This window comes from Salmo salar, chromosome ssa26 (assembly GCF_905237065.1).
Source record: "Salmo salar chromosome ssa26, Ssal_v3.1, whole genome shotgun sequence".
Taxonomy (NCBI): Eukaryota; Metazoa; Chordata; class Actinopteri; order Salmoniformes; family Salmonidae; genus Salmo; species Salmo salar.
The window spans coordinates 27,276,940-27,291,059 of NC_059467.1; the positions used below are offsets into that span (position 1 = coordinate 27,276,940).

Below are 14,120 nucleotides of genomic sequence, written 5' to 3' on the forward strand. Positions count from 1 at the left end.
TAGTTTCATTTTGACAGGAGGCCCTACAGTTCCCCCTCAACCAATATGAGGCCAAGGCCACATTTCACTACTACTGACCCTTTTGGATTCTGGATGCCTTTTGGACTCATGGTTCAAAGATAATACTGACTTTGTTTTGGCATCGAAATTATGATAATGTGGGTCAGAAATGAAAGGAGTGATTGTAAGAGTTGAATTGGATAGTAACATTGTATGTTCAAAATTCAAATAAGTTATCTCCAACTCATTTGAAGGTATAATTTATTTTGGGCTGTTTTTAGCAGAGAATATGGAATGGCCTTAGGCTAGTAAATCAGGGTACACAGGTGTCTGCTCTACTCCGCTGTACTCAAGAGTTTTATTTTGCACAACAAACAGAACTGGCATGTCTCATCATTTGATTTAAACAACACAGAGCATCTTCTCAACACTGAAAATCACTCTTATGGCCCCTATCACCTCCCTAATGTATTTAAAACAGCACAGCCTCAAGTCAAGCCCCTGATGGTGTGCCTTTCATTCATAATGACTTAAGAGAACAATTCAGCAGTTTATCACACATTTTTACATTTTAGTCATTTAGCAGACGCTCTTATCCAGAGCGACTTACAGTAGTGAATGCATACTTTTTTTTCTTCTCCATACTGGTCCCCCGTGGGAAACGAACCCACAACCCTGGCGTTGCAAACACCATGGTCTACCAACTGAGCCACACTGATGTTTCTGTCTGTGTTTCCCTATGCCTTCAGATCTCCCAGATAGAGAATCTCTCCCACCTGTCTGAGCTGCGCGTGTTGAACCTGGCAGGGAACTGCATCTCCAGGGTGGACAACCTGCAGGGCCTGGACTCACTGACCGAGATCAACCTGAGACGCAACTGCATCTCCACTGTGGTGAGGGAGAGGAGAGGAGCGGATTTTATTTCATAAGGATCCCCATTAGCCGACGCCAATGGCGACAGCTAGTCTTACTTGGAAAAATACATTACAGACAAAATACTTTACATTTTACATATATTTAAAAACATTAACGTGTGTGTGCGCGCACATCTATCAGTTACACATACATGTCAGTACATGCACACAAAAGAGCATACATACTGAGAGCTGCTGGGTTTTGGGATCTGAGGGGCCACAGGCTGGGGTTGGTCGAGGGACTGCAGGCATGACATACTGAGGGGGCTACTGACTGACTGATGGTAGAGCAGAGCCCTGGCTGTTCTGAACTGAAGCAGCTGGATCGTGTCTAATCCTTTGGGCTCACACTAATGCACTGTGCAGATGTAATGGCTCAGGCCTGTACTGATTCAGATCTGTGCTAAGATCGCAAACAGCTTGGCCCTTCTATCATCACAGTAATGGTTGAGGAAGGTTCCCCCCACTCTGCAATATACTGTGCAAGAACAGTATGCTGCTGTGTTGCTAATGCTGACAATTTTAACAGATGCACACATCCAAATGTCGTGGTTTGATATACACACACTCATTGGCATACAGCTGACGGCTTAAGCTAGCTTCTTGCTGTGTATCAAACCTCTGACCGTCCCCAAGGTGTTGCCAGTGTCGGTCCCCCTACCTACTCATGCATTGACATGTGTAGACGAGATTATCATTTTCTTCTTAGATGATGATGTTAGCTGCAGATTCTTCTTTCATCTTGTTATCATCCTCCGCTGCTGGCACAAGCCTTTACATGTTTTCCTTATTTTGATGTTTGTCTTGGTATCACATTTAGAAGTTTTTCTGTTTCATGTCTCACCAAGAAAAAACACAAAGTGAAGTAGCATACTTGTCCTCCTGTCATCTACGGTGGTTACCAAGGGGAAATAGCTAGCTCATTAACCCCTCCTCATGCTGACTCCAGTGGAAGTGAAATAGGATATTTTTGAAACAGAAATTCCCTCCCCCCTACGTTTCTATAGTATAGTATTTCTGATCAACAGAGGAGCACAAACAGGCCTAAACAGGTCCTTCATTTGTATGCAAATCTGACATCTCCAAACCCTTCCCTCACTTGGTATGCTGGAAAATTCAACATGCTCTCACGGCAGAATTAGACGTTCATGCATGTTTCTCAAACGTCAAATTTAGAAGTTGTTCCAAACGTCAAATTTGAAAGTGTTTAAGGTTAAGTTTAGGCATTAACTCCGAAATCTTAAGGTTAGGCATTAACTCCAAACTGTGGGGCTCGTCCCCCGGGGATCAAGAATATATATACATTTTTTTTAAGGAACTCTGTCCGGCTTTAAATTTACTCTTGAAAGTTATAATAGTAGAATGCACAAGGTGCCATTTCGAAATAGGGTAGTGCATCATCAGTTCCTCTTGTCATGTCAGTCATTGTATACCTTAGAGAGATATTTATAACTTGTCAGAAATGTCCAGATCAACCAGCCCATGTCAGCTAACATTCTTTTATTTAGATTTTTTAACCCATGGATATTGTTGTAATTTTTTTGTCAGTTAAATATCACAAATACAGATTAGACATGGCAAAATGTATAGAATTGCATGTATAGAATTGGGGATGTTCCCCAATGCTGGAGGGAGGGGGGGGGGGTGGCGAGTTAAAAAGTTTGGGATGAGGTTTCTATCACTGGATTCGAACATGCAACCTCCTTTTGTACTCCCGTCTGCCATCCCTGTCCACAACGCCCTAGCAAAACCAAAGGTGACATCGCTCACGGTTGCCTCTAGTGGCCAGTTTCTTTGTCAACTCCCGACGTCCTCAGACATGGATGGACGTCTAATCCTGACTTGTATCACGTGACCAGGCTGGAATTTTTTTTGAAAAAAACCAGAAATGTCGCATCTCATCAACTACAGCTCCTGTTTACCCACTTAGAAGTTTTGATGAAATTACTTCCACTTTTAATAATCGGATATAATGTTTTATTGGCCTTACGGGAGGGTGGAGAAAAAATTCTACCCTTCAGCACAAGGCTCTTTCATTATTCGGATTGCAGGCACAAACTAAACACATACTTTCAGGTGTCTTAAAAGGTTTTCCTTTTCATTCTAGAGAGGAATATAGTGGATTTTTGGAAAGGACTTGAAGGGAAAAACAAATACATTGAAGTGCACTTTTCCAAACAAGTTTAAACCTACGCTTAAACATTGGGCTCAGTTACATGGAAGGCCAGTATATTAGACATTCTGTATGTATAACCCTTTGGGTACTGTGCTACATATGGTACATGTCTGAAAGGTTTGTTTACCCTAGAAAACCATCCTAAATGACACCTAAAATGGAACAGTTTGGAGATGATGGTAACAGAGTATCACTCTGTTTGTGATGAATGGGTGAGATACTGTTCTGTATGGTTTTAGTCTGTATATTGTATGCACTCTCTAAAAGACAAGTAACTTAAACAACCTCAGCCATTGAATGACCAGGTCACCAGTAGCACTTACTAAGGATCACACGCACACACACACACACACACACACACACACACACGTGTTTGTTGGCGCTTCTCTTTGTAGAGTGTTGTTGCGTGCAGCAGAGACAGTGGTTATGAGAGGCTGTGTTGGCACAGTAATGGTTGTAGGGGAGCTCCTCAGTGTGTGAGAAAATCAAACACACGCAAGCTGTCAGCTGTCAGCATAGCTGGGGTGGAGCTGAGCTGTAGAGGTGAAGCCCAGGACACGCAGGAGAGAGACTGACACCAGGTTCAGACACACCTCCTAGTCTCTGGGACCCTGCTGTTAGAAGATGAGATAGATAGCGGTGGACAGACAGTGAGCTTTTTTTATGCACCAAATCAGCCCAGTGATGACATCACTCTGTCTAAGACTCTGTGTCTAAATTTAGACTCAGCCACAGTCAGAGCTGGAAGTGCTGTTACACTGACGGAGAAGCAGGGGTGAATATTCAGTCTGGGAAGCAGGTGTATGTGTGGTAGACTGTGCTCATACTGTGGTATGAATTGCATTTTTTCAGCATGCAGAAATGGATGTTATAAGGATTCATTGCAGCGTTCTCCTCAAAGCCTACTATGTGACACTGTGGGAGTGCACAGTCATCTAATGTGTTTATTTCAAGAGCAGAGCGTTCCTGTCACTATGGGGATGCAGCAGCAGACAGTACTGTTAATGTGTGTACTCAAGTAGCAGTAGAGAAATGTTCCTATAAAAGCAGTGTTGCAAATGGCAGAGATTACAGCCTTCCTCGCACCTGTCTCGCTCATTATTATTTATGCAGTGATTGATTTAATTATTTCACGACTTCTCCAATCAGACATAGCCATAATCCTAATTATGGCAACAGCACCCCTGCAGAGGCAGCATCCCTGTAATACTGTTAGTGTCAGAGACAGTAAGCTATAAAAACAAAGCACACACCATATGTATAAAGTCCTAGTAATTTATTGGGTAAAACACCAAGGTTTCGGCGTCACTGTGCCTTCTTCAGGGTAATGTCATGAATGCTTGAACCAGGTTATGTAGACAAACAGTGCAATTAGGGCAACAAATGACAATAGTGAGGGCTGTCATAGTTATTAGGTTGATTATATGGAATTGAGAGAAACTGCTAAAAGACAGTAGTTTACAGCATATTGAATATATTAGGGTATTGTTAGCATGATCATCAACATATATTATTGTTTCATTTAATTTCACATATATATTTAATTGTTTCCAATTTCATAAAAATGTTGTTAAATGTAATATTTTGGTTCAACCAAAATGCATAATAAACATAATCAACAGGGAGAACATATTGGGTGTACTCTGATAAACTGTAGAAGACAGCACATTAAAAGTGTTGTGTAACGGTGCCTGAACGGCATGAAGTGAATGCACTCCTCATCTCCTTAGTTGTTTATACAGTAATTGTGTTCGAGCAGCCCACCATTAAAGTCCCCCTAACTAAGTCACTGAGTGGTGTGGTGGGTTGACCGTACTGTATGCATACACTAGCCTTCTTTTGTTTATGCCTAAAGTAGGCTATGGCTTTATTTTGTAACCCATTGCACACTGCCACTGACATGCACATACAGTGTATTTGGAAAGTATTCAGACCCCTTGACTTTTTCCACATTTTGTTACCTAACAGCCTTATTCTAAAAGGGATTAAATAAATACAAATCCTCATCATTCTACACACAATACCCCATAATGAAAAAGCGAAAACAGGTTTTTAGAAATGTTTGCACATTTTGTAAAAATAAATAACAGAAATACCTTATTTACGTTGGTATTCAGACCCTTTGCTATGAGACTCGAAATTCAGCTCAGGTGCATCCTGTTTCCATTGATCCTTGAGATGTTTCTACAACTTGACTGGAGTCCACCTGTGGTAAAGTTAATTGATTGGACATTATTTGGAAAGGCACACACCTGTCTATATAAGGTCCCACAAAAAAATCTAAAAACCGGTTTTTAGATTTTTTTTCATTATGGGGTATTGTGTGTAGATTGATGAGGGGGAAAAAATGATTTAATCAATTTTAGAATAAAGCTGTAACGTAACAAAATGTGGAAAAAGTCAGCACCGTAGCTGAGCAGGATGGTGCAGCAACAGGAGGCCATACGGGGGACAGGGGGAGCAAGGATGGGGGGAGGTTTGTTCTATTCTGTGCCTGGCCCTGTTTAGTTTGTTTTGTTTCATCCTCATTTGCTACAGCTTTAGAAGCCTTCTCCTGCATTTGCCATTAATCTTTTTCCAAGGGAAAATATGCATTTTGATAATGATTTTGAGCCTTAGAGCCCAGGGGGTATGAACATAACGTAAACAAAAGGAATATGAGTATCAGATTTTTGTTTGAATTATATTAATGTTTAAGTCAATCGGACCCCATGAAAGCTTTGCCCTTCATATGTGGTAGCAGAGTGGAATGAGAATTTAAGGCATGTTGATGTCTGTCCTTTATTATTGTGACTTTGATGTTTCTTTGGATGTTAACGCAGTGTCTATCTCATGGGTTTCTAATGTACTTTACTGTCTGGGTCATCTGCTTACAGCATGAGCTATTCATAAGTAATATTGATGTATGAGCACTCAGCTGCCTTAACATACTGGACAAATTATTCTATGACTAATTCAGTACTGTATATTATAGTACTGTATATTATTTACAGTATATTATACATTTTGTAGTAAATCCAGATCAAGAATCCATCCCTATCTATTTTATTGGTGTGGTCAGTACTAGTTTTGTCTGTTTATTGAACCAGGCACACATTTGAATCTAACATGCTATCAAGGCACAATGCAGACACAGGAGGCAGATGGTTGGAGTCTTACAATGTTTATTAATCCAAAGGGGTAGGCAAGAGAATGGTCGTGGACAGGCAAAAAGGTCAAAACCAGATCAGAGTCCAGGAGGTACAGAGTGGTAGACAGGCTCGTGGTCAAGGCAGGCAGAATAGTCAGGCACAAAGTCCAGAAACAGGTAAGGGTCAAAACCGTGAGGAATAGAAAAAGCAGGAGACCGGGAAAACCGCTGGTTGACTTGGAAACATACAAGACGAACTGGCTCAGAGAGACAGGAAACACAGGGATAAATACACTGGGGAAAATAAGCGACACCTGGAGGGGGTGGAGACAATAACGAGGACAGGTGAAACAGATTAGGCTGTGACACATGCACTATTCATGTTCTCTTTTTTCTAAACTGTGCCCTTGGATTTGGTTCAGTGTTCTGATTGCAGGCAGCTAGTCCGACATTTAGCTGTTGGGCTTCTACTAGTGATGGTGAAGGAAATCATTGCGTTAGGGGATTTCAATACTGATGTCTGCAAAAAGAATAGACCAACCCACAATGTATTTATGCACTTCTGTAGATCACTTGCTCTGACCCAAATGATAAAAGATCCCACCAGGGTATGTGAGGCAGTGCAAAGTACGATTGACTTAATATTGGTCTCTGATAAATCCAAAATATTGCAGAGTGGAGTAATAGTCTATGGAATCAGTGATCATTTTATTACATTTTGCACAAGGATGGTTTTTAAAGATATATTTAAGTGTCACAAAACTGTTAGAATCAGAGGACTCAAAAAATACTGTGTTGAAATGTTTAGGGAGCAAGTGGGTAAAATTGACTGGTCACCTGTGCTGGATAGTGTAGGGGTAGACAGTGCCTGGGAAGCCTTTAAATGTAGATTCCTTGATATGGTGAATGTGATGGCTCCCATTAGACGGGTCAGAGTAAAGCAGAGATCTAGCCCTTGGTTTAATCATGAGATTCTATAATCTATCCAAGCTAGGAATAAGGCCTTTAAGAAATTTAAGAACTCTCAAGAGCAACCTGATTCTGTCCTATATAAGCGTCACAGAAATGAAGCACACACAGAGCAGGATGGACGAAGCTAAGAGGGGTTAGTTTGCTGATAAAATCATTGTGAACAAAAATTACCCTAAAAAGCTTTGGAAATCATTTAAGGACCTAGGCTGTAGTAGTACTACCAAAAACAAGCTTAACAGTATTGGACTGAACATGAGGGAGGAGATGGTATATGAAAAAGCAGAAGATGCAAATTAATTCAACTCTTTTTTTTTTACTTCTGTTGCCGGCAAGCTGGTTAGCAGGCTGCCCACCAGTTTGTATGGAAACGACCAAGTCAATAAGTATTATTCTGAGTTAGGGAATCAGCCAAACTCTTTTTCTTTTGCAAAGGTAGCAACAGACAAAATAGCCAGTATACTAGCAGAGCTTAAATGCTCCAAAGCCACAGTCCTGGATAATATTCCTGCAAGGTTTCTTAGAGATTCTGCTGAGCAAATTGCCCCTTGTATTATGCATATCGTTAATCTCTCTCTTGAACAAGCATCTTTGTATAAGAAGGGGATAAAGTCTGACCCTATGAATTATAAGCCTGTATCTATCCTTAGTGTAACACCAAATATCCTGGAGAGAGTTGCACATGAGGAAATGTATGAATATGTCAACAAACAGTCTAATGCATAATTTTAAGTCAGGTTTTAGAAGAACATACTCCACTGATTCATGTCTACTTTACTTGACTGACTTCATCTGAAAAGAGATTGATGAGGGAAATCTATGTGGAATGGTACTGCTTGACATACAGTTAACCACTGTCTCCTAATCTCCAAACTGGAGGCACTGGGGTTAAGCAGTATCCCTCTAGGCTGGGTAAAGTTCTATTTGTCAGGTAGGGAGCAAGTAGTAGAGGTTAATGGTTCACTGTCTCAGGCAAAATCAATAAGTTGTGGCGTTCCGCAGGGGAGCGTGCTTGGTCCTCTACTGTTTTTACTGTATATAAACGATATAAAAGATGCTTGCTCTTGCTGTCTTTTCCTTTATGCAGATGACTCTACACTTCTGTTGTCTCACAAAGTAAAACAATGTTGGAGAGCATACTTATGTCGTGACGTTGTATTAGTTAATGTGACGACTGCTGCTCATCGAATGATTAACGGTTTATAATTGCGTGATTAAATTAATCAGGCAATTATTACCTCATAAACCTGGGGCACCATGGGAAAATTAGTTTTATTGAGTTTCTATTTCCCAAATTAACTCAAAGAATATCAGAATATCGATTTTACAACAGTCACTAATTAATCAATTTCCTCTACAGTCTCATTCTGAACGTCGCATAATCCGGGAATCTGCACAAACCCGGGTCCCACCAATGAGTTCGTACCACACCAATTTTAGTTGATTATTTATTTACTAGAAAGCTAAAATGATAATAAAAGATACACATACACAAAAACACAGTCTAGGCTATTGATTAGAACTTAGTATATATGAAGCGTGTTACCCAAAATGGGGATTTCAAAAAGAGAGAAAAAGAGAAAGTACACGAGAGAAACATACATTTGGGTGCATTTGTCAGCTATGCTTATTTTAACCCTAACCTTGCCCCGAACTGCCGCTCTTATGGGTTACAATATAATGATGTAATTACGTGTTGAAGGTCTCCGTGTGGACCGTTTAGGCTTCTCAATGACGCTCTTCTCTGGTGCAACTCTCTGGTTGTCCTCACGATGTCAGTGTCCTTTTGGCTTAGTTTTCTGATTCCTCGCCCTTGCCCTGAAAGGGTTCTTCTGAGGACAGACAGCTCTGTAGCTCAGAGCTTACAGCGTAGGAATGGAAACAGTTTAGATACCACGATTCGATGGGGAGTGGAGACCGGGTGATCAGGCTTGAATTCACCCGCTTAGACACAGCTACTCATCCATAGCATGGGTAGAAAAAAGATTTCTTTGTCTTCAACCTTGTGTTGCGTTTTGGGTTTGTTGACTTTTTAGACCTTAGCTGCAGCACGGGTCACTTAGTCTGATATGTTAATTCTTAACTCACATGTCTTATACCCTCGGGTCAGAAGTGGGCGTAACCGCCTTTAGGTCAATTTTCTGGGCGTACCAAGTTGAGGCAAGGTCTAGATTTAACTCCAATCCTATTTTAGACAACTAACATCACATTTCATCTTTACCAAAACATTCTCTTTGATTTGAACATTTTCCACACAATGTACAATGTATAAACATCAAGCATATATTAGGAAAACTCTTAAAGTTACAATGTTTCCGTAATAACATCGTCCTTTAACCTTTTAATAACCAGACAAAAATGACATTAATTTTCATATTCCATCTATCGTCATGACCACCATTGTGGCTGACGGAAACCATTGTTCCAAAGTCCCTTTATTGCATGTTTAATGTTCTGAGGCTGGTTCTCCATAGTGAGAGGACAAAGGAATTTTGTCTGTTGCCTAAGATTTACCATGGGCGTGAGGGGTCATAAAAACCCCACATCTTCATACCCCTAGATCTCTCCTCCTTTGTTGGGGGTGAGAGATAATCTGTAGGGTTGTGGTCTCCTGTAACCTGACCTGATCAGGACAGTCATGACACTTAGCACAGCACTTACTAGTATTAGCAAATGGCTTGGAGATAATAAGCTGTTAGGTAAAACTGAGGAAATTATTTTTGGGTCCAGACCTAAATTGTGCAGGTCCTCTGAAATCAGAGTGGAGTTAGGGGGTGAGGTCCTGACTACTAAAACCTCTGTTAGCTACCTGGGATGGAAGCTTGGGAGGTGTGAGCATGGCCACTAAAGTGCTAGGGAAGGTTAATGCCAGTACTACGTTTTTGGCTAGAAAGTCCAAGCTGCTTGATAAGGACAGTTTTGACTATGCTACTAATTCCTGGTTTGGGGGCTTATCTAAGCTTATGAGGGAGAAGCTCCAGATAGCCCAGAATAAGCGGATCAGGATAGTATTGAAGGTCAGTCCACGTACTCACATATGCAGGAGCTGCATTCAGGAACTAACCTGTCTGCCTGTTGAGGCTAGATTAGACTGGGTTTGGTTTACAGGAGTATTTATGGTTCTGCACCCAGATATCTAATTGATTACTTTTCCCATGTTAGGGATGCACACAATCACAGCACCAGATCAGGTGTTGCTAATGTGCGCTTATACAGGTTCAGGAGTAATGCTGGGAAAGGTACTTTCTTGTATACTGGAACCTCAGAGTGGAATGAGTTGTCTCTGCCCATAAAAATGATGTCCTCTCTGGGCAGCTCTGAAAAACAAAGTTAAAAACTGTTTGATCAGAGTGCGCAACAGAACATTGTACTGTCTACACTCGGTGTGTTGTTAATATTAAAATTGTTTCATTAAATCGATTTTAATCAGAACAAAAGTTTTGTTGCTAAGGATTCCATGATGTGGTTAACCTTTCGGCTGGGACTGCATGTTTGTGTTCCATTTTTTTGTGTGGATTCTGCGAGTGCTAGCTGGCTGTACTAAAGACACCTGTCGTCATCATGGGAAAGATTCATTGTTATCGTTTCGTAAAACAACTGGTTACAGTAAAGAGCCAACCTTGATACTAAGGAGACCCGAAGGGAAATCGACTAGTACCAACAGCTTTACGCTATGGAGGAACAACATACTCCATCATGGAAAGATCCAACTACCTCACAAAAGAACTTTAACCCGACAAAAAAAAGAAAAACAGATTAATCTACAGACACGAACAATTTTAAGTAGAGGCTAGTGCTCTGGCTGGAATCCATGCAACACTGGAAAAGTTGTGTGAGGAGCTAGCAGGGCTGAGGGGGAGTTTGGAGTTCTCATGTTCCAAGGAGAAAACAAGGCACTCACAGCCAAGGTAAAAATCCACGATTCCAGCATGGATTGTCTACTCAGGGAAATTATGGAGTCGCTACTAGACAAAGTCGTAGCATGCGTGAAAATCTATTTTTTTCTGGGATTCCTGAGGACACATCCAATAATCCAGAGGGCGCGATCAGAGAATTCATGCAATCCGCCTTGAAACTTCCTATAGAGACTAAACAAGGTGGCTTTCCACCGAGTACACAGACTTGGAGCTCAGAGCGACAAGAGCAAGTGTCCCCGACTGATCATCGCAAAATTTGAACACTACCAACAAAAGGAGCTGATCAAAAGCAGGGGAAGGGAGCTTAAAGGGACCAAATTCGGTCTCAATGACCAATTTCTAAGGGAGATAAACGAACATCGTAAGAGACTGTATCTGGTACAAAGGCAACAAAGGGAGAAGGGTAAGTGTGCCTTTCTTATTGTGGACAAACTCTTTATGGATGGACAGCTATTCCGAGACAGCTTCATAACACCATGGCTGTACTAAATTCTACAGGGACTTCAGGTTACGAAAAAAAGAAAGTATAGGAACTGTAAAAATATCTGAACATTATGAAGGGGATATGAACACACACACATACTCAATTACATGCTCGCTTACACATACGGACTTATACATACATACATACACACATCTGATCTCGCTCTCTTCTCTCACTCTCTTTCTCGCTTTTCTTTTCTCTCCCTCTCTCTATTGTCGAGAACTGTTTTATAATTGAATGTGTTTATTATTTGTCTATCTTTTTTATGTATTTGTCTACAAGTTTATATATGTTTACAACAGCAAGGGGAAGATATCAGAATATGGGCATTGGGGAATAATAACATATTGTATGGAATACATTTGTACTGTAGTGAAGCCGTCTCTAGAGTAATGCAAGGTCTCTTTCATGATCATGTGAAACGTCAATTGCTATGAAAATGCTGGGTTGTGTTTTTCAATGATGTTAAAGGTAATTATGATGCAACTATGACGGTGATACGAGATGGATTACAATTATCATCATGAATATTAAGGCTATATGCACTTCATGTTACACACATAGACACTCAACCAAGCAAATTGGCTGAGTTATTTTTTATTTGGATATCACACATTATAGTCTTACTCTTATTCAGACATTGTACACACTCTCACTAAATCACATCCAATATCATACACGTCAACCTACTCAGATTTACTACACACATAATATCTTGTCTCAATTTTCTAACATCTGTGGCATTGGCTCACAGGAAAACAGGCAAGGGAATAAAACAAATATTGCGAGAACCTATTTCTTGAATTCTAAATATCAGACATTTGAAAGCTCTAGTTTTGACCGTCATAATACCTCTGATGGCAGTAACTTTACAAGCACTAATTATGGTCGATTTAGACTGAGAATAGTATCTAGTTATGGTAAGGGGTGAAATAAGTATAGCCAGTTAAAATTGTAACGGTTTAACAGATTGTAGAAAAAAGATCAGTCTTTACATGGCTAAAAGAAAAGGAATGTAACATACTGTTTACAAGAAACTCACTCTACATCCTTAGATGAACTTGCGTGGAAAAAGGACTGGGGTCAACTTATTTTTAACTAAGACAAAATCATTTAGAACTTAATTTTTACAGTTTAATATACAGTTGGAAGTCGGAAGTTTACATACACTTAGGTTGGAGTCATTAAAACTCGTTTTTCAACCACTCTACAAAATGTATTGTTAACCGCTATAGTTTTGGCAAGTCGGTTAGGACATCTACTTTGTGCATGACACAAGTAATTTTTCCAACAATTGTTTACAGACAGATTATTTCACTTATATATACAGTGAATTATATACAGTATTATATACAGTGAATCACTGTATCACTATTCTGTTGGGTCAGAAGTTTACATACACTAAGTTGACTGTGCCTTTAAACAGCTTGGAAAATTCCAGAAAATCATGTTATGGCTTTAGAAGCTTCTGATAGGCTAATTGACATCATTTGAGTCATTTGGAGGTGTCCATGTGGATGTATTTTAAGACCTACCTTCAAACTCAGTGCCTTTTTGCTTGACATCATGGGAAAATCAAAAAGAATCAGCCAAGACCTCATAAAAAAATTGTAGACCTCCACAAGTCTGGTTCATCCTTGAGAGCAATTTACAAAAGCCTGAAGGTACCATGTTCATCTGTGCAAACAACAGTACGCAAGTATAAACACCATGTGACCACGCAGCCGTCATACCGCTCAGGAAGGAGACGCCTTCTGTCTCCTAGAGATGAACGTACTTTGGTGCGAAAAGTGAAAATCAATCCCAGAACAACAGAAAAGAACCCTGTTAAGATGCTGGAGGAAACAGGTACAAAAGTATCTATATCCGCAGTAAAACGAGTCCTATATCAACATAATCTGAAAGACCGCTCAGCAAGGAAGAAGCCACTGCTCCAAAACCACCATAAAAAAGCCAGACTACGGTTTGCAACTGCACATGGGGACAAAGATGGTACTTTTTGGAGAAATGTCCTCTGGTCAATGAAACAAAAATATAACTGTTTGGCCATAATGACCATGGTTATGTTTGGAGGAAATAGGGGGAGGCTTGCAAGAAGAAGAACAACATCCCAACCTTAAAGGTATTGGAGTGGCCATCACAAAGCCCTGACCTCAATCCCATAGAACATTTGTGGGCAGAACTGAAAAAGCGTGTGCGAGCAAGGAGGCCTACAAACCTGACTCAGTTACACCAGCTCTGTCAGGAGGAATGGGCCAAAATTCTCCCAATTTATTGTGGGAAGCTTGTGGAAGGCTACCCAAAACCCAAGTTAAACAATTTAAAGCCAATGCTACCAAATACTAATTGAGTGTATGTAAACTTCTGACACACTGGGAATATGATGAAAGAAATAAAAGCTGAAACACATCATTCTCTCTACTATTATTCTGACATTTCACATTCTTAATTAAAGTAAAGTGGTGATCCTAACTGACCTAAGACAGGGATTTTTTTACTAGGATTAAATGTCAGGAATTCTGAAAAACGG

General features: G+C 40.3%; 1 protein-coding gene across 1 annotated transcript in view; it reads left to right on the plus strand.

The window, feature by feature from the left end:
* The window catches only part of LOC106587561 (leucine-rich repeat-containing protein 49), a 59,088-nt gene that overhangs the window by 7,084 nt on the left and 37,884 nt on the right, over positions 1-14,120 (plus strand). The window contains exon 8 of the mRNA XM_014176066.2: positions 750-893. Within this exon, the coding sequence (XP_014031541.1) occupies positions 750-893 (144 nt within the window). The remainder of the gene's footprint in view (positions 1-749; positions 894-14,120) is intronic.